The following is a 27,784-nucleotide window of genomic DNA, read 5'->3' on the forward strand; positions in this document are numbered from 1 at the left end:
TGGAAAAAGAACAAAGAAAAACCTTCGTGCAACGCATGCAAATTTACTGGGTAGAGAATCAAGTTGATGTACCGTTTACGGATGTAATCTAAAATTTTTCTCCCAATCGGCTTAATATAAAAACATTTTGTAAAAACAATTAAGAAGTTATGTTATTATAAGCCAGCATAGAAATATATAAGTTGTGTTGAATTGCAAATAGGAAAGTAATAGGATTCAAAACATACAACATAAAGTACTGGTATATATTTCTATAACATAATTTCATGTCAATACAAATATGACTAAGCTATCCAACGTCCTCTTCGAATTTTGAAATCTAGCCTTTCGATTTAAATTGTCTTATGGGTCATGTATATCAAGATTTTCCCACCTTTACCTCCAATCCAAAGTTTTCCTTTCTTGTCGAATGCAATAGCGATAGGATTAAGTAGTCCTTCCATATTTGTAGGAATTTCCTGGATAAATTGGCCGTCACAACCTAGAACGTTAATTTCATGATTGAAAAAATCCGAAACAAAAACTCGTAAATCGGAATCACAACAAACATCAAACGGCAAAAACTTTGATCTCTTTGGATTACCTTCATATGTAAAACGCAATTTTCCTACAAAATCAAATGCGAGTACCCTTCCCGACGTTTCTGTTGATAAATCGACAACTATTATATCGCCATTACTATTCTCTGTCACTCGTCTTGGATGGTTAAGAATGTGTTTCTTATTGAAAAATGACGCCGTAAATTGTATTGTAAGTTTAACTGTATAGTCTTTACCTAGACGATGGACCAGACGCTTACTATCAACAGATTTGGGATCGGCCCTATACATCTGTGAAACCAGTAAGTCCCCATTTCTACAAGCATGAATTCCATGTGGTTGTAATGGTGCAGTGTTGAGAACTTCTTTCAGTATCCCATTATTTGTAACTCTTACTATACGCTTATTTTTTGTGTCCGTTCCTAATATAACATTTCTATCGGTAATAGTAAAATCGGACAACTCAGTTCCGAAATCAAATCTTTTGTGTTCTGTTCCTTTTATATCTATGACTCCACCAATCGTTGACTCTGCTGGGTTGATCCATGTCAGTTCATTGTCTTGCAAACAAAATGAAGCAACATTCAAACAACTGTACCTAACTGACGATACCAGTTTAACTTGAATTCCGACTAATTCACCAGCTAAGGATGACATGTCGGCAAAATTGACATCACAGTTCACTTGGCCAATCATGTTTTTAATCACTTCTCTATCGGTGTTCCCCGATTTAAATTTAGGTGTAGACGAAGGTCGTATAACCCTCGGTTTAAAATCTCTTATCTGACTTTTCAATTTACTCTCGAAAAGAACTAGTTCGATATTATTTGTACTTTTGACGACATCGGAGGCTTCGTGTAGACTTAAAGTATACAAGTCTATAAATCTACGAACAACACTTTCTTCAATCTGGTAGTATTTTTCTTGTGAAATAGAGGACTGCTTACACTGACCTATAAGCGAATCGCGTTCTTCCATAATAATTGCCATGAGCTCGTTTGCTCTTTTATGTATCTTTTCTATAACTTCATCCGTTTTTGATACTTGTGATTTGCAGTTATTAACCTTATCCAATGTTGTCACCAAAGTTGGCAACTTTTTATTTTCAATCTGAGTGCATAATTTAGGAATATTTTGTCTCGCCTCGACGGCTTTATTTTCTATTTTGAAACATTTGTGGTCTCTGTGTGATTCTCGAGAACAATCAAAACAAACTGCCTTCTGACAAGTATCACAAAATGCTATCACTATTTCTCTTGGATGCTCACTGCAGTTTAACTCAATTTCCTCCTTATTTAAAATATGTTTTTCTTCGATTTTCTCAAAAATATTTTCCATTTTAAAATTCACGGTAAATAGAAAACTTTTAACACGTTCAAGGATCAATGAAAAGTCAACCCTGAGTTTTTGTTAATATCAAAGCGTTCATTCGAGTGATTTTCTTGAATAGGGTTAAAGTGTAGAAATCATTTGTCAAATCTCTTTAATTACTTTAACTAAAGTTAAAACCATGTGTAATGTTCCATTATTTATACTTTGCTTTCACATCTTGTCATTCCTTTTCGATTACCCAAATCCGAAGTCTGTTAATCTGCGTTTGTATGTTGCTAGATATGAGATTGGTCGGTTGGACGTGTGAATGTATTTGTGTAGAGAAATAAATATCGAAAGACAGACTTACAAGTTAATTCTTATTTTTATCAATACTTTATGTGTCTTCTAAAATCATTGTAAAACCTCCGATCTAAGGAATAAAAATCTATCGTGTATTTGTTTATTCAATAGCATTTTTTTATCGATCAGATAAATTTTGATGAACTGAAACGCAAAACTAAAATCAAAGTAAGTATGATTAGATAACCGTGCACACAATAACAAAAGCCTTAAACAATCTTGATCATAACATTCAACATAACCTTCATCAGGTAAGCTCTAATTTGTTATCAAAGGTATAACTTAGTACGCCAGACGTGCGTTTCGTCTACATAAGACTCATCAGTGACGCTCAAATCAAAATTATAAACCCAAACAAGTACAAAGTTGAATAGCATTGATGATCCAAAATTCCAAAAAGTTGTGCCGAATACGGCTAAGGTAATATATGCCTGGGATAAGAAAATCCTTAGTTTCTCAAAAGGTTTTGTATGCAGGAAATTTATAAAAATGACTAAAATAGAAGTAAGGATGCCAAAACAAATTAAGCCTCTGTTGCTCATTTTGGAATGTGTGCTGCAGTGCATATCAAACACCGAACAATATACCACATTAAAGACAAGAATAGAATGCATGACAACGTTCTCTGTCTTGGTGATACAACAAATGAAAGTTTTTTTACGACCTTGAATGAATATACAGCCCTTGCCGGTGCTTTGGTGATGATGACTTGTTTGTAAATCTTACTTTGCTGAAAATTCTTGCTGTTTACAGTTATATATATCTATAATGAACGTCTCCCGGTAGTTTCAGGGGAAAAGATTTTTGTAAAAGATTACATGACTTTACGAAAAAGTGTGTAAATTTTTTTTATTTTAAAGGGCAATATCACCTAATCGGGTCAATTGACAACTTTGATCATGAGACTTATAAAGAGAGCTATCTTTTGATGAAATGTTTTGCTGTTTACAGTTTATCTCTATCTATTATAATATTTCAGATAATAACCAACAAGTGTGCACACTCTGAAATGTCTCGCCTCATTTACTTACCATTGATATTACTGTATGTTGATCGTCCTAAATATTGATCTTTACTATAATTATCACATAAACTTAACATGATCAAAGCAAATTTGTCAAGGTCATATTAACTGAACGAGAAATACATGTCGCCTTGAAATCCATTATTACACTTAACACAGTTGACATTTAGCTTATAGTTTCTGAGAAACAGACTAAACCAAGAAAACAAAACATTGACCAATAAACCCTAAAATGAGGTCAAACTCGGTTGACTCATGCCAGACAGATATGTACTGATTACAATCTTTCCATACAACACCAATCGCTTACAGATAAAGAAAAACAGACCAAAAACTCAAAAGCTTTACACTGAGTCATGAACCGGGAAATTGAGTGCTATGTCAAATAAAACCTGTGGAACTGACATGTAAATCATAAAATATTCCCATACACCAAATATAATTGACCAATTGCATATAATATTAGACAAAAAAACAAAACTAAAAAACTGAATCATGAAAATGAGATGACATCTACCAGTTTGATATGTACACCTTACAGTCATTCTATACACCAAACACAGTAGACCAATCGCATACGGTATGTGAAAAACAGACCAAATCACAAAAACTTAACTATAACCACTGAACAATGAAAATGAAGTCAAGGTAAGATAGCACCTGCCAGTTAGACATGTACACCTTACAATCCTTCCATACATCTTTTATATACTATATCTATCGCTCATAGTATTTGAGATATGGACTTGACCACCAAAATTTAACCTTATTCAATGATTGATGAAATGAGGTCGACGTCAAGTGAAAGCTGTTTGACAGGTACGAGGATCTTGCAAGGTATGCACATGCCAAATATAGTTATTCTTTTACTCATAATAAGAAATAAATTATCATTACAAAAAAATTTCAATTTTTTTTCAAGTAGTTACTGAACCATGAAAATGGACAATGTGTATGGGACAGACGGAAACTTCGTAACACAAGGTATACAAAGTATGAAGCATCCCGGTCTTCCACCTTCTCAAAAGAAGTAAGGTAGCACTGCCGCCAGATCAATATCCCTATGTCAAGCTTTCTGCTACAAATCACACTCAACAAAAACTGCAAAATTTCCTTAAACTACAAATTCAGTGGCAGTAACCCAACAACAGGTTATCTGATTTGTGAGAAAATTTTCGGCAGATAGAATTGACCTGATGAACATATTTACATCATGATAGATTTACATATAACAATCTCTAGTTACATCGTGTTGACTATGATAAGGGAAGTTAAAAAATTGTTTCTGCTGAGCATTAAAAACTTAAAAAATACTTCATTATGTTTCATGAAGAAAAGTCCTGATCATGCATGATTTAAAAAAAAAAAAAAAGAAGTTTGTAAATAAGTAAAAAAAAGTTGAAAAAAAAATCCATTTCATTTCTAACCACCATCGTTGATTTCGAAATACAGGCAATACTAAATTTCCCTTGTCAGCTTTATTCTTCAGCAATATTTTGTCAAATACCAGTTTCTTTGTATCACTTTTATTTGTTAAACTACTTGACGCCATCTTGAAACTCGACTAAAGCTGGCCCAACCCAGGGTAGGTTCAAAAGATCAAACTCAGAGAGTTCGGTTGTCAGTTGAGTAAACTCGATGGGCTCTACTAACCCGAGTTGGACGAATCGAAGTAGACCCTTGATAGCCTTTGTTGACTTGGTCATTTGGTTGTTATGGACTGTGGCATTATACTTTTCTTCCGACTTATGGTTTTTGGTTGTCTCTTTTGTTTATTCTGCCTCTTTTTCAAGTATTAAAAACACTGGTCTAATAACATAACAAAATCTGGTAAACAATTCACTAAATGGGATCAATTTCATGTGAATTTTGTCGAACAGACATTCAAACCTTGCATTAATACAAAGGCCAAATACAGTTAACATTTTACTGAAATAAAGTGAAATTTATTGAGAATTAAGCTAAGGAAAACTGGAAGATCCTAGAGAGAAACCATAGACCATAATATTTTTGAAAACAACTTTTGGTTATCTAGGTCTTCTAACTTACGAAATACTTTATGCAGAATTATAACTCTGCTGTCATAAGATTGTCTTGGATATAAATTGATTTTCTTGAATTCATTGCAAGGAAGACAAACAAATAATGCTTAGCCTTTGATTGTCTCCAGGTTTTACATGATCCTAAATTACAGGTTATGTAGAGCATCTGTTGGAATGGTAAATCTCTTAGAATATAAATCCCTTGAATGTCATACAGAGGAAAAAAAGAATGATGTTCATTTTTATGTACAATTTTGAATCAGAAAATTGTAACTGTGCAAACAATCCATTTATTTTAAATGTACATGTTAAAAATTCAGAATGCAAATGAGGAAACCCATGTCACCCTTTCAGACCAAAGCAGTAAAAGAAAGCATTATAATTTTGAAACCATTTGTATTTTACTGAACTTGTTCAATATCACATGCCAGTTTGAGTGATCCACACTTTAAGTCATGGCCTTAAATGTAGATAATCATTTTTTCTATCATTTTGATGTGGGACAATTAAAAACTTAATAGCAAACATTTTTGTTTTATATAATCTCAGGTGAATGTATCCTGTATCTTGCCTTCAAACAAATAAGACAAATAAATTTTAACTAAGATATACAGCAGATTTATTTCATTATTAAATAACAATTAAAAACATTTGGAAAAACAATTGTCAGAATCTTTTTTTTAATAAAACTATATACTGCCTGGCATTAGTGTAATACCGCTAATTGGCACTAACCAGCATACAACCAGAAGCCTGACAAAATATTCTATCAAAATTTTGCATCAGACAGTTTTGACACTTTTTGTTATAATGAAACTTTTAACTGCAAATTTTTAAGGTCAAAACAATGCCAAAAATCTATAACAGAATATGTCCAACATTATAAAAATTATTAAAGGTTTATACATAAAGCAAAATAACTGAGGTCATAGGAAGTCTTAATTTTATTAGTTATTTTCCTTAAAATTGCCATATTTATAGATTATCGTGGATCATCTCAACGAGATTGATTTTTCTCGCTTGAGCTGGTACAGCGAAAGTGAGAAAAGCAAGCGAGTTGAGATGAACAATGATAATCTATTTATCGCTATTTTACCTATGACGACGTTGTCAATTTCATCATGTTCATGTCAATTTCATTAGCAACGCCACGTGGCCTCCTTAGTTTCTAGTGATAATTATTCCATCTCAAGTGAGTAGCATGATATGAAAATTATCACAAAAAAAGATCAAACGAAAAATGCACAAAATAGCGATAATTATTTTTATCTCAAGATCGGACTGTAGCTCACATTGAAAGATCACATAGACTGTTAAATATTTTTAAACCAACCATTTATGATATAAACAAAGAAAATAGTGAAATTTTCATTTTGTTTAATATTTAACAAAAAAGTAAATTATTCTAAAATGTGACTTCTTCTAATTCTCATACTTACAAATTCTAGGATAAATCATTACAATGTCTAAAACACCACTTCAGACAAATACACTGGTGCTAAATGCAGAAAAAAGACTTTCTAATACCTTAATGTCTAAAACACCACTTCAGACAAATACACTGGTGCTAAATGCAGAAAAAAGACTTTCTAATACCTTAAATTTCAACAATGCAACCACAAAATAAAAATAAAATAAAAATTTTATAATTATGCATTCATATAAACTGTATATCAAACATTAATATATAAACAATATACAACTTCCCTTAAACAACCCTGAAAAATACTATAAAATTTGATTAAATTTGTCCACAACTGACATTCAAATATTTGTTTGCCTTCACAACAGATAATAATTAACTAGAATTAATAATATTAAAAAAAAGTGTAAATGACAATAGCAGGTATAACAAACAAATGTGTGTTAGATGAACGTACAAAATAATTATCTTAAAAATACTTCTAAACTTTAATAATACATTCTTGAATAAACAAGATTATTCTATTTTACATAAAGAGCCTTAAACGTTACAATTTCACAAACATATTTTCATTATAACATTGAAAATTTTATCTTTTATGAAATAAAGATACCAAATATCCTATAAAGTACTTGTCACAGGAATGGCATTACCAAAGATTGATAATTTACAAGAGTTTTAATGAAATTATGGAAGCTTTGTTTCGAATTGTACAAAATTTATTGTAATATAGGAGATTTTTTTTTAGCTAGAACAAAAGTAACCAAAACAACCAGAGAGAGGCTATGAAATGATTTGTGACATCTGTAAAAATATTGGCCTGAAATAAATTGGTTTAAAGTGGTGTATTAAAAGGGAAACAGTTCAATATTAATAAAAACTAAGATTGCAGTTCTTGTTCTTTTGATTATACACAAGCAATGAGAATGCACATATTTATTTTTTATTTTTTTGCTTCAATTTATACATGTATTTCTTAATTATTGTCAAAAGAAAAAAATTACAAATTCAAAAGAATAATTTCTGCAAAAGGAAGTCAGAAATATTTCTTTCCAAAAAAAAAAGACACTAGCAAAAGTATTAAAAGATTATTTCATTTAACAGCTGCAACTTTCAATTAATGAAAACAATTACTACTTGTACTGCCTACATAAATATGTAAATATATAAACTCACTAACCTACTTTGTTAATATATATATAAATTATGTGATAAAATGTGGAATGATAAATGTATAAACAAATATAACAAAACTATATACATCACAACTAGGATTATAGAATTTTTATGCTTGGAAAACTTAACTAGAAAAATCAACATCTTCAAGCCAAACTTATAGTTTAATTTTATAAAAAATTTACATCAAATTTATATTTAACTTAATATTTCATGATACTTAAATTAAATTTCAACAAAACTGAAAACTTTTTACATCCTGGTTTTTGTCTTCTATTAAATAAGTAGACTTCTCAATAAATAAAATATACAATTCGATTTATTTCATAATGCAACAAAAAATGCAAACAAAAAAAATAAATGTCTAACAATAATTTCCTTTTTTATGATAAATTTGAAATAAAAGCTCTTTTTTGTAATGTATATATGTATATTTCTGGAAAGCTACATCTAATTTATTTGTGTGCAAAACTAAAATCAAAATATTCTACTTAAGATGAGAGCTAAACCAAGAATCTGTGCTACATCATTTAGCATTCATGATTAATTTCCATCACACAGACAAGATTCAAATTTTAATACAGTAATGAAATTTTGTGTATTTGCTTATTTATAAAGCATTGACAACAATTCACGATAGATTCATTTCACAAATTGTACTAACTATTCATTTTAAAAAATACCTGGACTTTTCTTAAAATTTTATCTCCAGAATTGAAAAAAAATATATAGTAAATTTTTATAATACTCTTTAACATCAATAACTTACTTTTTATCAGTAAAGCACCTCCCTCCCTCCCCCCTTTTGGGGTGCTTAGAAATATACCAGATTGGATGTTGATCAAAGTGTGAAAAAAACATGTATCTTACAAAGATATCATATCAACACTTCAATTTTGAAAATCTGTCATTAATGTGGTACATAACACTACCGGTAGACAACTCTGTAAAAATCAGCTGAAAGTTTGAATCATGTTCAATTGTTATGGAAATACTTAGCTTTTCAATGAGCAAAATTAGTGTTTGTCAAACTGCTATATATCTAATGAAATATATCCGATAAAGTGAGTGCTAAAATTTTATGTTTTTGTCAATAGATCAAAGTAAATAATTTGTCAAAATTTTGACCAACCAAATTAATTTGAGTCCAGGTGTTTGGTACCACCTCAAATCATTTAATTTTGATTACATTATGTATAGACAAGTGGACATTCACATACATTTGTTTTCTTGATGATGACAGTTTTATTTCAATGGAGACAACAACTGAACTGACTAGCTCTAAATAAATCTAGTTAACATCCTGAGTTGGGAACACAAAATGGCTCCACAAAAAACTTGTAAGTACAATATGATATAATTTTTTTTCAAATAACTGAGAGTTCATAAATAGTCCTAAAACATAAATTCTCAAAAAAAAATCAAACAACTTCAGTCTATCATAAACATACACAAGATACAAACTATTTCACAAATAAAAATTCATTTTTTTTAACACTGGCATCTTTTTTAACATGTAAACTGATATGAATACACAAGATTAATTCTGAAAAAAACATCTTTTTACATGATTAAATTTCAATTTATGTAATTATTAACACAGCAAATTAAAGACATAGTTTGATTTTCTAAAGATATATTGACTAAATGTATTTAACAAATGCTCAAATAAAAGATGAAAATGTGATCACAGTGGTGTAAATAGATTCATCTAATGTAACTTTTCATGTCCTTTTATATCTCCACAACTGTTTATGTTTTTTTCTTTTGATAATATGAGGAATAAATCTTACAAAGAAAAAAATCTCAAACCCATCATCTTTCTAGATCAAATTTAATTTCAAGATCTCTAATCTGTGAAAATTCTAATTTCCTGCACCAATAAATGAAAAAAGTCAACAACAAAAATTGCACCACTTGAAAATTGAAGAAAACACATGAAAGCAGAACAAATATTTGCATATCAATAATTAAGTAAGGTTTTAAGTTTCTTAGCTCTCATATAGTTCGCAACAAAAACACAATGCATTTCATTTCCAGGAACAAAATAAAAGAAAAGAAAAATGATTAAGAAGATAAATTATCAAAAAACAAATTAAGTTCTCTTCATGCTGCATTTCCCGTCAAAAGAATACACAAATAAATGTTATTGCACTTTGAAGCTAACAAAATGATTGATAAAGATGAGCACTTTTAAAAAGCAAAAAGCATGTCTAATATCGACACAAAGTCAAGAAATTCTTGTCTAGTAAATTAGTCTTCATCTTCACTAAGGTATGGGTTGCTAATTAATCTGATAATGGTTTTCATCATTGCTGCTGCCACGAGTGAGGCATATGGTTGCCATTCTTTGTTTCTTGTTCCATCACTGTAGTCTGCTATGCCTCGGATAAACAGGAAACTATCCTTTCTATTACCAACAATGGATTCTAAGACTTGATCAAACTCAGCATCAAAACAGGTGATGTTATATTTATGAGCAAAGTCAAGTCGAGTGGAATCATATTTGGTGACTGGTCTTCCAGAACCAATAACACCATAATGAACATTGGGAACACCTTCTCTAATGCCATCTCCATCTTCTGGTTTTAAGGGATGTTGTACCTCTATCAAATCATCTTCTCCAATGTTCATGTATAACCTATCGCTTTCTTTTGGTGGTCTATTAAAATCTGCCTCCTGATTACGTAGAAGATCTAAACCTTCGTAAATATACTTTTCCCAAGGTGCCTTATCTGGTTTTCTCTGAGCCCTATCTCGCAGTTTTTCGACAACATTTTGAAGAGTAAAATCCCTAGGAGCAAATGTACGAAGTTTATATGTCAAGTTTTCTTCTTTATCTCTAAATATTTTGTCACAGTGATAGTACACATATCCTTTGTCATTACACTGTGACATAACAATATCCCCCAGACGTACATGTTTGTAATAATCTGTGTAATGGGGAACACCTCCAGAAACGCCCACTACAAACACATGCTCTATATTTTGGAATGATCCTAAAAAAACCAATTTTAGCTAATTAGAGGAAACATGGTAAATGTAGATGGAAGGAACCTACCAGAAATTTTTCTTCAAAGACTTATATTTTTTTTTAATTTCAGAACTGCACTGGATTTGCATTCTTGGTAATCATGGTAATTGAAATCCTCATATATGATACAGTAATTAACATTCTCCTTAACCTTTCCATAAATTCTATAACACATTTTCTGTTAATTTATTTGTTTACATTGTACTAATATTTCCTAATAAGACTATGTCTGTGCTATGGTTGTGTGCTGACATCCTACAATTCACTTTTTTATCTTGTGATATGAGCACTGTGTTGTCCTATTGTCATTACTTGATTACCTGCATGTGTTTATTCCTCAAATATTTTGTTCTGCCACATAGTAAATGCCCTATACCCTGCTGGTGTGGCATATTGATGAGTAATTGTGCTGTAACTGTGTATAGATAAATAATGCTCTAATGTAACTTGCCTAATAATCTGGTGGTTGTATTTCCTGATGAGATCTATGCTGCACTATGGTAACTTACCTAATAATCTGGTGGTTGTATTTCCTGATGAGATCTATGCTGCCCTATGGTAACTTACCTAATAATCTGGTGGTTGTATTTCCTGATGAGATCTATGCTGCCCTATGGTAACTTACCTGATGAGATCTGTGCTGCCCTATTGTAACTTACCTAATAATCTGGTGGTTGTATTTCCTGATGAGATCTGTGCTGCCCTATGGTAACTTACCTAATAATCTGGTGGTTGTATTTCCTGATGAGATTTGTTCTGCCCTATGGTAACTTACCTAATAATCTGGTGGTTGTATTTCCTGATGAGATCTGTGCTGCCCTATGGTAACTTACCTAATAATCTTGTGGTTGTATTTCCTGATGAGGTCTGTGCTGCCCTATGGTAACTTACCTAATAATCTGGTGGTTGTATTTCCTGATGAGGTCTGTGCTGCCCTATGGTAACTTACCTAATAATCTGGTGGTTGTATTTCCTGATGAGATCTGTGCTGCCCTATGGTAACTTACCTAATAATCTGGTGGTTGTATTTCCTGATGAGATCTGTGCTGCCTTATGGTAACTTACCTAATAACCTTGTGGTTGTATTTCCTGATGAGGTCTGTGCTGCCCTATGGTAACTTACCTAATAATCTGGTGGTTGTATTTCCTGATGAGGTCTGTGCTGCCATATGGTAACTTACTTAATAATCTGGTGGTTGTATTTCCTGATGAGATCTATGCTGCCCTATGGTAACTTACCTGATGAGATCTGTGCTGCCCTATTGTAACTTACCTAATAATCTGGTGGTTGTATTTCCTGATGACATTTGTGCTGCCCTATGGTAACTTACCTAATAATCTGGTGGTTGTTTTTCCTGATGAGATCTGTGCTGCCCTATGGTAACTTACCTAATAATCTGGTGGTTGTATTTCCTGATGAGATCTGTGCTGCCCTATGGTAACTTACCTAATAAAATCTTGTGGTTGTATTTCCTGATGAGGTCTGTGCTGCCCTATGGTAACTTACCTAATAATCTGGTGGTTGTATTTCCTGATGAGGTCTGTGCTGCCCTATGGTAACTTACCTAATAATCTGGTGGTTGTATTTCCTGATGAGATCTGTGCTGCCCTATGGTAACTTACCTAATAATCTGGTGGTTGTATTTCCTGATGAGATCTGTGCTGCCTTATGGTAACTTACCTAATAACCTTGTGGTTGTATTTCCTGATGAGGTCTGTGCTGCCCTATGGTAACTTACCTAATAATCTGGTGGTTGTATTTCCTGATGAGGTCTGTGCTGCCATATGGTAACTTACTTAATAATCTGGTGGTTGTATTTCCTGATGAGATCTATGCTGCCCTATTGTAACTTACCTAATAATCTGGTGGTTGTATTTCCTGATGACATTTGTGCTGCCCTATGGTAACTTACCTAATAATCTGGTGGTTGTTTTTCCTGATGAGATCTGTGCTGCCCTATGGTAACTTACCTAATAATCTGGTGGTTGTATTTCCTGATGAGATCTGTGCTGCTCTATGGTAACTTACCTAATAATCTGGTGGTTGTATTTCCTGATGAGGTCTGTGCTGCCATATGGTAACTTACCTAATAATCTGGTGGTTGTATTTCCTGATGAGGTCTGTGCTGCCCTATGGTAACTTACCTAATAATGTGGTGGTTGTATTTCCTGATGAGATCTATGCTGCCCTATGGTAACTTACCTGATGAGATCTGTGCTGCCCTATTGTAATTTACCTAATAATCTGGTGGTTGTATTTCCTGATGAGATTTGTGCTGCCCTTTGGTAACTTACCTAATAATCTGGTGGTTGTATTTCCTGATGAGATCTGTGCTGCCCTATGGTAACTTACCTAATAATCTGGTGGTTGTATTTCCTGATGAGATCTGTGCTGCCCTATGGTAACTTACCTAATAATCTGGTGGTTGTATTTCCTAATGAGATCTGTGCTGCCCTATGGTAACTTACCTAATAACCTTGTGGTTGTATTTCCTGATGAGATCTGTGCTGCCCTATGGTAACTTACCTGATGAGATCTGTGCTGCCCTATTGTAACTTACCAAATAATCTGGTGGTTGTATTTCCTGATGAGATTTGTGCTGCCCTATGGCAACTTACCTGATGAGATCTGTGCTGCCCTATGGTAACTTACCTGATGAGATCTGTGCTGCCCTATGGTAACTTACCTGATGAGATTTGTGCTGCCCTATGGTAACTTACCTAATAATCTGGTGGTTGTATTTCCTGATGAGATTTGTGCTGCCCTATGGTAACTTACCTAATAATCTGGTGGTTGTGTTTCCTGATGAGATCTGTGCTGCCCTATGGTAACTAACCTAATAATCTGGTGGTTGTATTTCCTGATGAGATCTGTGCTGCCCTATGGTAACTTACCTAATAATCTGGTGGTTGTATTTCCTGATGAGATCTGTGCTGCCCTATGGTAACCTATTTGAGGTAATTTTGTTGAGACTACCTTGTGTTCTCCAATATACCCAATTGTGTATACATTGGATTCACCTTAAATAAAGAAAATTACAAAATTATTAACTTAAAATGTGGGACCAAATACCAGTATCCTTAATCAATTTTAAATACAAAATGATTTTTATTTTTATTATATATTGCACCATATTTAATTGAAACTAGAACTGTGAGTACACTAAGGTTGACTTCCTGTAAAGCTATTACCCCCATATTCCAATACTTAAGGATTATCTCCCCTTTAAAATGTTTTTTTTTTCCCATGCATATCTTCCAGTGGTGATGTGTAAATTTTCAAAGATTTCAAGCATGCTAGAAGGTGTATTTACAAGGTTAGTGGACAGATGCCATGATTCATAAATAGCATCCCCCCAATTAATAAGCTAAGGTTATAACCAACTTTTTTCAATGTTATACTGTTTCACAGTGGCAAACACTTTTGTCAAAATTTGTGTTAATAAGCATGCTTTTTATTCTTTTTAACAGCTACAAGATATGCTCACTGATGAATTTCCAGGAGACACAAGAAGCAGTGGAATAAATGCACATGGTTTTATAAGAACAGTGTTTTAATCCTTTTTAACAGAATAATTTACTTGCATAGTTGTCTATTTTGTTGAGATAAATTAAAATTTAAACTGTGTAAGTAAGACATAATGTGCCAGTAAACAAAAATGAAGTACCTTCAGTTTTAAATTTTACAAAAGTAGTTTTTTGTTCCATCATTGCATCTACTGCTAGTTTTTCTGAATAATTTGCTGTAATTATGGCAATTGTTGGCTGTTGATTGGCTGCTATGGTTGGCATCTGTTTTACATGTTGCACCTCTGAAACAGTAAACAATATTTCAATTTAAACAACTTTTCAAACCATAGTGCATATTAAAAACATTGCAAAATTCAAATTTTGTTTATCTTTCAATATTCAACTAGTATTATGTCTATAGTAAGGGACATTTGCTCCATATAAACCTACCATAATCCCCCTGTAAAAGTATCTTAAACTTTTGAGAAGTGATTAAATGCTAACCTTAAAAAAACCCAGAATCAACTCAGTCATAGATCTATATCAAATTCTTACAATTTGAATCATTTCAAACTATTCATTTGGTGTTAATCATTGGGGGTGGAGTAAAAAAGGTCAGAAATATATTTGTTTAATTTCAAATCAGAATTTGTTTCTCTCACTTTCATAACAAACAAGAAAGATGCTCATACAGAACAGTGTCTTAATTTACACAGATTTTTTATAATGTAAGATAAAAACAAAATGTTATTTTCTTGTAAAGAGAGATGGTATGTTTAAGGCTCTCCTTGGTTTAAAATTTGATGCATTACAATCAGAAAGATAATGGTGTAAATCACGATGACAATTGACAAGTATATTCAAAGTTAAACTGTAAGATCTTTGAAATATATTCATATACACAAATATTTTAGTGCCAAATGATATTTTTATATTCAATAATGTTAAAATTAAAAAAAAACAGATGCTTCGCAGGGCGTAGCTTTATACGACCGCAGAGGTTGAACCCTGAACGGTTGGGGCAAGTATGGACACAACATTCAAGCTGGATTCAGCTCTAAATTTGGATTGTGATTAAATAGTTGACACAGCATAGGTTTCTGACACAGAATGAATGTGTTCTTAAAAATTTTGTTTTCTCTAAGAGCAATTCACTATGCTGTTCAATATTAATCCTCTCAAAATAATGTTTGAAGAAATTTTCTTTTTATTTATGAAATTTCAAATGAGAAAAATTGAACCCAATTTTTTAATCACATCCCCCTTTCCCTTATTCCAAAACTAATCTCAATTAAAATATTCTAATGGAGTTTGCAACAATAACTACTCATTTAAATACATCATAAAATAAACTAAATAAAATGTAACCAGATGCTCCGCAGGGCGTAGCTTTATACGACCGCAGAGGTTGAACCCTGAACAGTTGGGGCAAGTATGGACACAACATTCAAGCTGGAGTCCGCTCTAAATTTGGATTGTGATTAAATAGTTGACACAGCATAGGTTTCTGACACAGAATGAATGTATTCAAATGAACTTAATTTTTTTGTTTTCTCTTAGAGCAATTCACTATGCTGTTGAATATTAATCCTCTCAAAAAAATGTTTGAAGAAATTTTCTTTTTATCTATGAAATTTCAAATGAGAAAAATTGAACCCAATTTTTAAATCACATCCCCCTTTCCCTTATTCCAAAACTAATTTCAATTAAGATATTCTAATGGAGTTTGCAACAATAACTACTCATTTAAATACATCATAAAATATTAAGATGTAAAAAAAACTGCTTGTTATCACTGAATGGTAAAGATTATTTAAATTTATCAGTTGGTAGTAAAAAGTGAATATACATTGTATATTGTATATAACGAAGATTTAAGTTGATTCTGGACAAAGAAAGATAACTCCAATTAAAAAAAATTCTTGCAGATATTTCTTGCTTACTTTACTGGACAAAGAAAGATAACTCTTAATTAAAAAAAAATTTGCTATTTCACAATATTGTGAAATAAGATATTTCTTGCCATTGCACAATACTGTGCAATTGAAAAGACTTGCTATTGCACAATACTTAATATAATAATTTTAGATCCTGATTTGGACCAACTTGAAAACTGGGCCCATAATCAAAAATCTAAGTACATGTTTAGATTCAGCATATCAAAGAGGCCCAAGAATTTGATTTTTGTTAAAATCAAACTTAGTTTAATTTTGGACCCTTTGCACTTTAATTTAGACCAATTTTAAAACTGGACCAAAAATTAAGAATCTACATACACAGTTAGATTTGGCATATCAAAGAACCCCAATTATTCAATTTTTGATGAAATTAAACAATGTTTAATTTTGGACCTCGATTTGGGCCAACTTGAAAACTGGGCCAATAATCAAAAATCTAAGTACATTTTTAGATTCAGCATATCAAAGAACCCCAAGGTTTCAATTTTTGTTAAAATCAAACTAAGTTTAATTTTGGACCCTTTGGACCTTAATGTAGACCAATTTGAAAACGGGACCAAAAATTAAGAATCTACATACACAGTTAGATTCGGCATATTAAAGAACCCCAATTATTCAATTTTGATGAAATCAAACAAAGTTTAATTTTGGACCCTTTGGGCCCCTTTTTCCTTAACTGTTGGGACCAAAACTCCCAAAATCAATACCAACCTTCCTTTTATAGTCATAAACCTTGTGTTTAAATTTCATAGATTTCTATTTACTTATACTAACGCTATGGTGCGAAAACCAAGAAAAATGCTTATTTGGGTCCCTTTTTGGCCCCTTATTCCTAAACTGTTGGGACCGAAACTCCCAAAATCAATACCAACCTTCCTTTAGTGGTCATAAACATTGTGTTTAAATTTCATTGATTTCTATTTACTTTAACTAAAGTTATTGTGCGAAAACCAAGAATAATGCTTATTTGGGCCCTTTTTTGGCCCCTAATTCCTAAACTGTTGAAACCAAAACTCCCAAAATCGATCCCATCCTTTCTTTTGTGGTCATAAACCTTTTGTCAAAATTTCATAGATTTCTATTAACTTCAACTAAAGTTATAGTGCGAAAACCAAGAAAATGCTTATTTGGGCCCTTTTTGGCCCCTAATTCCTAAAATATTTGGACCAAAACTCCCAAAATCAATACCAGCCTTCCTTTTATGGTCATAAACCTTGTGTTAAAATTTCATAGATTTCTATTCACTTTTACTAAAGTTAGAGTGCGAAAACTAAAAGTATTCGGACGACGACGACGACGACGACGACGACGACGACGCCAACGTGATAGCAATATACGACGAAAATTTTTTCAAAATTTGCGGTCGTATAAAAAAACTGCTTGTTATCACTGAATGGTAAAGATTATTTAAATTTATCAGTTGGTAGTAAAAAGTGAATATACATTGTATATTGTATATAACAAAGTTTAAGTTAATTCTGGACAAAGAAAGATAACTCCAATCAAAAAAAAATTTTGCAATAAGATATTTCTTGCTTACTATTTTGGACAAAGAAAGATAACTCTAATTGAAAAAAAATTTGCTATATCACAATATTGTGAAATTAGATATTTCTTGCCATTGCACAATACTGTGCAATTGAAAAGACTTGCTATTCCACAATACTTAATATAATAATTTTAGATCCTGATTTGGACCAACTTGAAAACTGGGCCCATAATCAAAAATCTAAGTACATGTTTAGATTCAGCATATCAAAGAGGCCCAAGAATTTAATTTTTGTTAAAATCAAACTTAGTTTAATTTTGGACTCTTTGGACCTTAATGTAGGCCAATTTGAAAACGGGACCAAAAATGAAGAATCTACATGCACAGTTAGATTTGGCATATCAAAGAACCCCATTTATTCAATTTTTGATGAAATCAAAAAAGTTTAATTTTGGACCCCGATTTGGGCCAACTTGAAAACTGGGCCAATAATAAAAAATCTAAGTTCATGATTAGATTCAGCATATCAAAGAACCCCAAGGATTCAATTTTTGTTAAAATCAAACTAAGTTTAATTTTGGACCCTTTGGACCTTAATGTAAACCAATTTGAAAACGGGACCAAAAGTTTAGAATCTACATACACAGTTAGATTCGGCATATCAAAGAACCCCAATTATTCAATTTTGATGAAATCAAACAAAGTTTAATTTTGGACCCTTTGGGCCCCTTTTTCCTAAACTGTTGGGACCAAAACTCCAAAAATCAATACCAACTTTCCTTTTATGGTCATTAACCTTGTGTTTAAATTTCATAGATTTCTATTTACTTATACTAACGTTATGGTGCGAAAACCAAGAAAAATGCTTATTTGGGTCCCTTTTTGGCCCCTAATTCCTAAACTGTTGGGACCTAAACTCCCAAAATCAATACCAATCTTCCTTTTGTGGTCATAAACATTATGTTTAAATTTTATTGATTTCTATTCACTTAAACTAAAGTTATTGTGCGAAAACCCAGAATAATGCTTATTTGGGCCCTTTTTTGGCCCCTAATTCCTAAACTGTTAAAACCAAAACTCCCAAAATCAATCCCAACCTTTCTTTTGTGGTCATCAACCTTGTGTCAAAATTTCATAGATTTCTATTAACTTAAACTAAAGTTATAGTGCGAAAACCAAGAAAATGCTTATTTGGGCCCTTTTTGGCCCCTAATTCCTAAAATGTTGGGACCAAAACTCCCAAAATCAATACCAACCTTCCTTTTATGGTCATAAACCTTGTGTTAAAATTTCATAGATTTCTATTCACTTTTACTAAAGTTAGAGTGCGAAAACTAAAAGTATTCGGACGACGACGCCAACGTGATAGCAATATACGACGAAAATTTTTTCAAAAGTTGCGGTCGTATAAAAATGTAACAGTAAGGCAAAAGCAAGATTTTGTGACTGTAATTTTATATCTTATTACTATCACTGATGAAATTTTGAAACAAAGCCTTTTGCATAACAACTAATTGCTAATGTAGACCTATTCTAGACAGAGTTTTATCACAATGCTCAGTGTACTGTAATTGAAAACTAACCTGTTTTGTCGTCATGTAATACATGTCGGACAACTTTCTTTCCATCTTCCATTTCAGCAATTAATTCTTTTTGTTTGAGTTCTCCTAACTGTAGGGTAACCATAGCTGGATCAGCATTTGTAATTCTGGGTTAAATAAAAAAAAACAGAGTTTAACAAGAGTGCACACACTGAAATGTCTCGCCTTCTTTACTTATCATTGATATTATGTTGATAGTCCTAAATATAAAGCTTTATTACAACTGTCACATAAACTCAACATTAAACAAGAACACTAAACATTGATCAGGAAACCATGAAAATGAGGTCAGGGTCAGATGAACAATGCCAGGTAGACATGTACACATAAAAATTCTTCCATACAACAAATATAGTTGACCTATCGCTTATAAATTTAGAAAAACAGACCAAAACACAAATACTTACACTTAGCAATGAACCCTGAAAAAAAAAGGTCAAGGTCAAATAAAACCTGTGCGACTGACATATAGATCATAAAATATTTCCATTCACCAAATATATGGTTGACCTATTGCATATAGTATTAGAAAAATAGACCAAAACTCTAAAACTTAACTTTGACCACTGAACCATGAAAATGAGGTCAAGGTCATATGACAACTGTCAGTAAGGCATGTTCACCTTCCAATCATTCCATACACCAACTATAGTAGACCTATTGCATACAGTATAACAAAAACAGACCAAAACACAAACATTTAACTATAACCACTGAACCATGAAAATGAGGTCAAGGTCAGATGACACCTGCCAGCTGGACATGCACACCTTACAGTCCTTTCATACACTGAATATACTAGACCTATTGCTTATAGTATCTGAGATACAGACTTGACCACCAAATCTTAACCTTGTTCATTGATCCATGAAATGAGGTCAAGGTCAAGTGTCTGACAAGGATGGGGACCTTGCAAGGTACACACATAACAAATAAAGTTATCCTATTTCTTATAATAAGAGAGAATTTAACATTACAAAAAATTTTTACTTTTTTTTCCCAAGTAGTCACTGAACCATGAAAATGAGGTCAAGGACATTGGACATGTGACTGACTGAAAGTTCGTAATATGAGGCATCTATATACAATGTATAAAGCATCAAGGTCTCCAACCTTCTAAAATATTAAGCTTTTAAGAAGTTAGCTAACACTGCCGCCAGATGACTATCCCTATGTCCAGCTTTCTGCAACAAAATTTGCAGGCTTGACAAAAATTACTTCTACAATCTTGTACACTTGTCAAGATCTTGCATGTTAATATATATTATTCAGGATATTTCCTGTGAAGACTGAATAACAATTAAATTATACTAAGAGTGTTCTGATATATGTTTTTGTTCATAGGGGAAATGGCTTTCTTTCCATTGCCAAGGTAACCAATTAAATTGCATGTTAATATAAAAAAAATGATGTGGTATGATTGCCAATGAGACAACTCTCAACAAGAGACCAAAATGACACGGAAATTATCAACTATAGGTCACTGTAAGGCCTACAACAATAGGCAAATCCCATACCACATATAAAAAGCCCAAAAAGACAATGTAAAACAATTCAAACCAGAAAATTTACGGCCTTATTTATGCACAAAAAATGAACGAAAAACAAATATGTAACACATAAACAAATGGCAACCACTGAACTTCAGGCTCCTAACTTGAGACAGGAACAAACATACAGAATGTTGTGGGGTTAAACATGTTAGCAGGAAACCAACCCTCCCCTAACCTGGGACAGTGGTATAACAGCCTGTATGTTACACTACAGTATAGATTTTAGTGGAATTTCTATAGTGACCACTGTGTGTAAAGCATACTTAAATAAATCACTAAACTCAATTATTAAACATCAAACTGGCGGTCATCAACAGTATTTTTTATCTTATTTTTGAAAAACAACACCTCTATGCTTGATGTATGAAGTTAACTTATCATGTAAAAGAAAACAGCAGACTCCAAATTATCCATAAAACAAAAACATGAATGTGCCCATAGTACACGGATGCCCAACTTGCACAATCTATTTTCTGTTCAGTGGACCGTGAAATTGGGATCAAAACTTGGCATTTAAATTAGAAAGATCATATCATAGGGAACATGTGTAAAAAGTTTTAAATTTTCTGATCTTGACCAAGAACTTTAATCTGAAGCGGGACAGGTAGACAAATGAATGCACAATCCTAAAAAAACATAATGTTTTTATATATCTTTAATTTCTTCACTTCTAACAATCAAATTAAAGAGTAGCTGGTTAACACGGAGATATGTCTGTCCTTTATGCATTATTGAAAGAATAAATAATGATTAAAATAATATGGCAATATGTTTACATGCAAACTATGCAAACATTTGAAAGTCTGTGAATCATGATGAAAATATACAGAAATAAAATATGCAAATGTAAATACAATTGTATACCAAATATCACCTTCCACTACTAATTCCCCTTAAACTGACAAAAATCACAAACTTTACCTTTAAACTTAGAAAAAGTGAGAAAAAATCAAAGTCAATAACCTGGAGCAGGGCCTCATAATCTCTGTAAAAATCAGATAACAAAATGTATACAGCTGAATATCAACTACAATTGACCTACAACTAGTGGTTCCCCTTATACACATAGGCCTTATCTCCACATTGATTCATTGTTGACACCTCTGCCAGAAACAGCATACTTAAGTTTCACTTTTTGTACTGTACATATACTTTGCAATGATAATACACAAATGAACTACATTGTTACCTAATTAAATCCTCTACCTCCAACACATTAGGATAAGCTGATTCAAGTATTTGTAACAGTTTCTCCCTCAATTTCTCTTCTTCAGATCTCTTGTCTTCCTTGTTTACACCTACAAATAATTAATATTCAATCATCTTTTATTTTTAATTTTCTCTGCTTCATAACACTGCACTTGCACAGTCATGACAGTAAGTGTGTACAGCCTGAATTTGACCTGCAAAACTTTTCTTATTTCCAGATATCCCATAACATTTTTTTGTCTTGTTTCTAGAAGTTAAAGAATGGAATTTATTCAACAAAACCATACCCTTTTAATCTGTATAATATTATTGTACAAACTGTTCTGATTATCATTTTATACAATGAGTGTATATAGAAAATCACTATATAAAGTTGTTTGATTTTTTTTTTGGATTTTTTTTTCATTTCAGATAAATTTATTGTCTGATTTTGAAATCTTTAAAATCAAATTTAGGAACTAAATTCATTGTTTAAAATATTTTTGCACATGATAATAATTGGAGATTATCTCTAGTGGTAACTAAAATAACTCTTATTAAATTGTTATGTTAACATTCATTTTTTAAATCTTTTTAAATTGTTACTGTCAATCTACAGTTTTAAAATCCAGATCTAGAACTATAATTTAGTTTTTTCTGACTCATTCTTCAATGTAAAAATATCTTTTTATAAATTATTCATGAGAGTCTCATAAGATTAAACCTGGCTGTACCAAAGACTAGCAAAATAAACGAAAACTAAAACATGTGCAGCTGTTTATAATACATTAAGTGTTTTCTATGTCTAGCTTTATTCAATATCCATAAACATAGTTGATATAGATGAAAAACAGAAAAGAATGGCTCATAAACAAAGAAATTGTTTGTTTTTTTAGTTTTATGTGCAACAGAACTCTCATTTCGAATCAATACTGCATTTCACTTTCAAAACAAACTACCTTAATGCTGAGTTGAGATTTATTTCAAAGACCATAGGAGAAATGATGATTCATGCTTATATACAATGGGTTGGGTTCTTTTCCCATATAATACAATCTATAAATAGTACCTAGTATAAATGTTTTTACCAAGTTCTCTCATGATTTTAGAAATTTAATGTAACCCAACTTATTTTGCCAGATAATTTTGCCCCCCACCCCCACCAAATTTGATTTTCCTGCATCCTATTTCTGGAATGTCTTTCTTGGTGTATGTACATGTATACGTTTAAGATCTGTCACATTTGCAACATTTAATAAAATAGTCACATTAAATCTCTACTCATAACAATTTGTACGAAAGTTGCATAAATAAATCACTTGAAAAAACATGATGGTACAGTAATTTCATAAAAAAATATTTTTTCCCTTTTCTAAGCCAATATTGTTTCTAAAAACCTTGGGGATCAAGAATGCATTCAAAAATCAATAAATCATGCTCAACTAACATATTGAAAACAGGTAACACACAAAATCATTCAAAACAGTGGAATTTATTTTAAATCAAAGTTGAAACTATAATATTCTGGATAAAATATAACTTAACCATTCAAAATTTAAATTATAAATGGGATTTAATTATCAATGAATGGAACAAAGGATACCTGTTTGCATATACATGTATAATATATTTTATAAAAAAATTATCCAGGACTTCCTAAATATACTACATTGTACTATCATACCTTAAAACATATTCATTTCAACATATATCATCAATATTACTTGTTTATTACACACATACCATGTGAAAGTCAACATATTTAATCATATTTATAGTTATGTAACATTCTTGTTCTTCATAAAAAAAAAATAATCTTCAGTTAACTGCCTTCTTCAAATTTAGAACAAAGATAGATTATTGATGCTTCAAGTGCATAGGCAAATATGTCAAACATATTCTTTAAAATATGTAGTTGTGCTGCTGACTTTCACATGATTTTTGTTGATTAAAATACTGTCAAGAAAAAGAGCATTTACTGTGAACTTCAGATATTTTCACTAAACAATCATGCATCGTCTTCTTAGTTTTAATTTTTCACACAGTGATTTAAAGCAACTCAATACTTGTCCATGGTAAGGCCTTTTTTTTTTAATTAGTTGGTTTACGGATCCGCCGACCCAAGTTTGTTTAAAAGTGAAATAAAATTAAAATTTTGATTTCGTGTTGTTTTTTATTCCGCCGACCCGATTTTTCGAGTGCTGTGAATAAAAAAATCCGAGGCGTTCCAAAACGTTTTGTCTGTGTCAATAAAGCGTTTGTAGTGAACGGCGTATTTTGAAAAGCTTCGAAATGACGCAGACGAATTCAAAAACCCAACGAGGGAGGACCATGGAGTCTGACGGCTTCATCTACTTTCAGTTGAATATTAACTTTGATGGTCAACGTACTGAGAGCACTTTTATCAAATGCAAACCTAAGCAAACAATCGGCGATTCATACGTGAAGACCACGTGCACCTTAAATGTGATGGTATTGTGTTCACCTGGAGAGTGAGAGATCTTGGGTTTGAACCTTGACCCGGTCAAATCAAAGACTTAAAAATTGGTATCTGCTGCTTCTTCGCCAAGCACGCTGCAATTGCAATTATTAAAGGAGTCAGAATAATGTGTTTGGGTAAGGTAACATATCTTTGGGGGAACTGTTACCTTGTGAGCTAGCACATTTAAATTCTGGCTCAGTGTGTCAGTTTAGCATTTCATTTCTCATTATCATATTCTCATCCTAATTATGCATCTGATTAGCCACTAGACATTAAACAACAATTGACCATCCATCCATCAAATGCAAAGCATATCAAGATAAGAGCTAAACTATTTCTCCTCCTCAACCCCTGTAATGTCATGAATGAACAGCATTTTTTTTTTTTTTCCTCCGACTCAAATTTTTCAGAACAGTTATATGTGAACAAAAAAAAATCTAAGATTGCTATTTTATTTTTATTTTTTTTACCTCCTCCGACCCTAACCTTTGACACTAGTTGTCCGTAAACCAACTAATTAAAAAAAAAAGGCCTAATGTTAAGTGCACTTTATTTGGAAAAGCCCAACGTCAACGTGAAGTGTTATAATACAAATTATTCATGCTTTAACAAACAATGTTAAACAAACTTAATGTTATTGAAGTTCACATACTTTTTCTTGCCATTAAAAACTAAAGTTACAGTTTAAACATATAAGGTCGCAATCTCCATAACTACAACACTCGTTCTGTCACCATGGCAACCAAATACTTACCAAAATATTGTTCAGCATCAGAAGGTCCTAACAGTGAATTATAAATAAGTTATCAGCAATACTGATTCTGTTATACATGTACAATGTAATGTGCACCGTAAATGTAGATTTGAATGAGTAGTCATATCTATCAAAATTGTATATCTCCTTAGTTACCAGAGCATTGGGAACATATATCCCTTATTAAAAAAAGCTTTGTTTGCAATTTATAAACTATAAACTGCAGGAGCAATTCATTGATTTTATTATCCATGAAGGGTTTACAATTTTATGTTTAAAAAAATCTCTTATGGAAAGTTATCTTATATTCCAATTACTTTACAAATTAAATCAAATATGCATTATATTAGAGCATGATTTGTAATCAAATGTTTATCAAGAATGCTATATGATGATTCATTCCTCAGCTAGTTTGATCAGTCTTTGCTTCAATCGTACACAGCAAATTCAGACATGCAACAATAACAGCATAACTGTTAGTCACTGTGCATGAAGAAATGTATCTTGTTTGCTGCAACAATAATAGAATGACTGCCTGTTATGCACTGTGTAATATGTATTTTATCTATTCCGCTATCAATATACCTATAGCTGTACCTATAGTTGTACATATACAGTACCTAATTTGAAGATGATAAAGTACATTGGCTATGACAGCCTATAGCTAACTATAACTCATTAACTGTGTCAATAACAAACAGGTTTATACTGTCCTTTCAAGTGATGAATGCATTCATATGATATCTTCAATCTGGAGTATAATTTGTTCAGGGATTTAACAGACATGCACAAAAACATGTAACAAATGACTTCATTGGGATAATAAGGGTTCTTGTTTAAAAATGGTAATGTTAAAATAATATTCTGCATAAAGCACTCTTTCATAATCAAACATCTCCAACAATAAAATGTAAAACAATCAAGTGTCACATCTGAAATTCAATTACATGTACATGGAAGTTTCTGTTTTTAATGTCATGCAACTGAATGCGGATTTATGAATGGATAAAAATTATCACAAACATGCTACACTGTATCTGCAGTGCTAAGTCATAAAAGTTTGTAAAAAGACTGGAAGTGTCAAATTAAAAAAAATAAATCAATCGTCTTTTCTTGTTAAAATGAGGCACTATAATGACATGGATGACATTTTTTTTTCAGTTATATGTTTATTCTGAAATAAGTTAAATAAGTTTTTAGCTTGCTTATTTTTTACTGCAAAGAATAGTTCAATGAAGAGTATGGCTATTAAAAACATTATTAACAAATATTTTTACAATTATGTAATGACTGGTTTTAAAGTGGCATTCATAACTCCCTACCCTTCATTGTAGTATTGTCACTTTGCAGGACCTATGCAGTCTGTCACTTTGGCGGACCAACATTGTGGTTGCCACTGGATGAGGGCTAACAGCATTTAATGAATCATTTAATGAATCGCATTGCTTATTTCGTAATAAAAGTAATGAAAAAATATTTACTACAGAGATATGTAAAAAAAAAATTACAAGAAAGAAAACAACATGTATAGGACAAACAAAAAGATAAACAATGTACAAAGGGTGATTTGAACTGAGAACTGCAGATACAACATTGAAACATACCTATCATATCGGGAGATATTCCCTCCCCTAATAAAACCAATACACAAGTTAATGTTTATACTGGAATTTTCAACTTTTTTATTTCTATTCACTTTACTGTTATAAGTAGATTGGTATACAACAATATATCATCAGGGCTCACACTACTTCAGAATTATAGGGAGAAGTGACTTCTCTTTTTGAAACTGATAGGGAGAAGTGGTGAGATTTGAAAGAGAAGTGCTCTTTCGCGCGGTGCGCTACAATGTTTGGATTATACTATAGCATATATAGTATAAAGGGTCATATGTAAATAATGTTCTTTTTATAATGTTCAATTCATATCTGAGTATACAATTAAAGCACCATTTCAAATTAAAAGTTGTTAAGTTTTACTCAGGTTCTTGTGAGAAACTACCAATTAAATATTTAGTATCGAGCACTAAATAAAATATTTTTTTTATCTTAAAAAGGTAAAGAAATTATAATATATCAATTACAGTTTAATTCAAAACTATCTTGTGTATGAAAATCAGTGTTTTTCATTAAAAAAAATAAAAGTTATTAAGCTGGGCCATAATATATTGATAATAGTATAATAGTCATGATAGTCTCAGAGTTAAACAACTTTAATCAATAGTTTGAAACAAACCATAAAAAATATAGAGAATTATATACACCAATCAATTAGATGTAACCAAAAGTCTTTTAATTAGCGTGGAATACGTAATTTTCCCCTTGCGATCCGTAGTTT

The 27,784-nt window shown here is 31.8% G+C and overlaps 2 protein-coding genes across 8 annotated transcripts in view; both read right to left on the minus strand.

Annotated features, from left to right (window-relative positions):
* Positions 1-331: 331 nt before the first annotated feature.
* Positions 332-1,905, minus strand: LOC134705191 (tripartite motif-containing protein 2-like). Its single transcript, XM_063563948.1, has one exon. The coding sequence runs from the start codon at positions 1,875-1,877 to the stop codon at positions 333-335; it is 1,545 nt and encodes a 514-aa protein (XP_063420018.1). The 5' UTR covers positions 1,878-1,905; the 3' UTR covers position 332.
* Positions 1,906-5,870: 3,965 nt separating this feature from the next.
* Positions 5,871-27,784, minus strand: part of LOC134707437 (uncharacterized) — a 28,193-nt gene continuing 6,279 nt past the window's right edge. For 4 of the 7 annotated variants that reach the window (XM_063567176.1, XM_063567174.1, XM_063567175.1 and 1 more), the window contains exons 7-13: positions 27,052-27,078; positions 25,448-25,474; positions 22,213-22,321; positions 19,453-19,577; positions 14,581-14,724; positions 13,808-13,933; positions 5,871-10,877 (exon numbers count right to left, since the gene is read on the minus strand). In XM_063567176.1, the coding sequence (XP_063423246.1) occupies positions 10,132-10,877; positions 13,808-13,933; positions 14,581-14,724; positions 19,453-19,577; positions 22,213-22,321; positions 25,448-25,474; positions 27,052-27,078 (1,304 nt within the window). In that variant the 3' untranslated portion in view covers positions 5,871-10,131. The remainder of the gene's footprint in view (positions 10,878-13,807; positions 13,934-14,580; positions 14,725-19,452; positions 19,578-22,212; positions 22,322-25,447; positions 25,475-27,051; positions 27,079-27,784) is intronic. The other 3 variants (XR_010105710.1, XM_063567178.1, XM_063567179.1) reach the window with 3 other exon arrangements.

This window comes from Mytilus trossulus, chromosome 2 (genome assembly GCF_036588685.1).
Source record: "Mytilus trossulus isolate FHL-02 chromosome 2, PNRI_Mtr1.1.1.hap1, whole genome shotgun sequence".
Taxonomy (NCBI): domain Eukaryota; kingdom Metazoa; phylum Mollusca; class Bivalvia; order Mytilida; family Mytilidae; genus Mytilus; species Mytilus trossulus.

What these genes read in the sequence shown, in the direction of transcription:
- LOC134705191 (XM_063563948.1), bottom strand. Translation starts at nt 1,877, where the DNA reads ATGGAAAATATTTTTGAGAAAATCGAAGAAAAACATATTTTAAATAAG.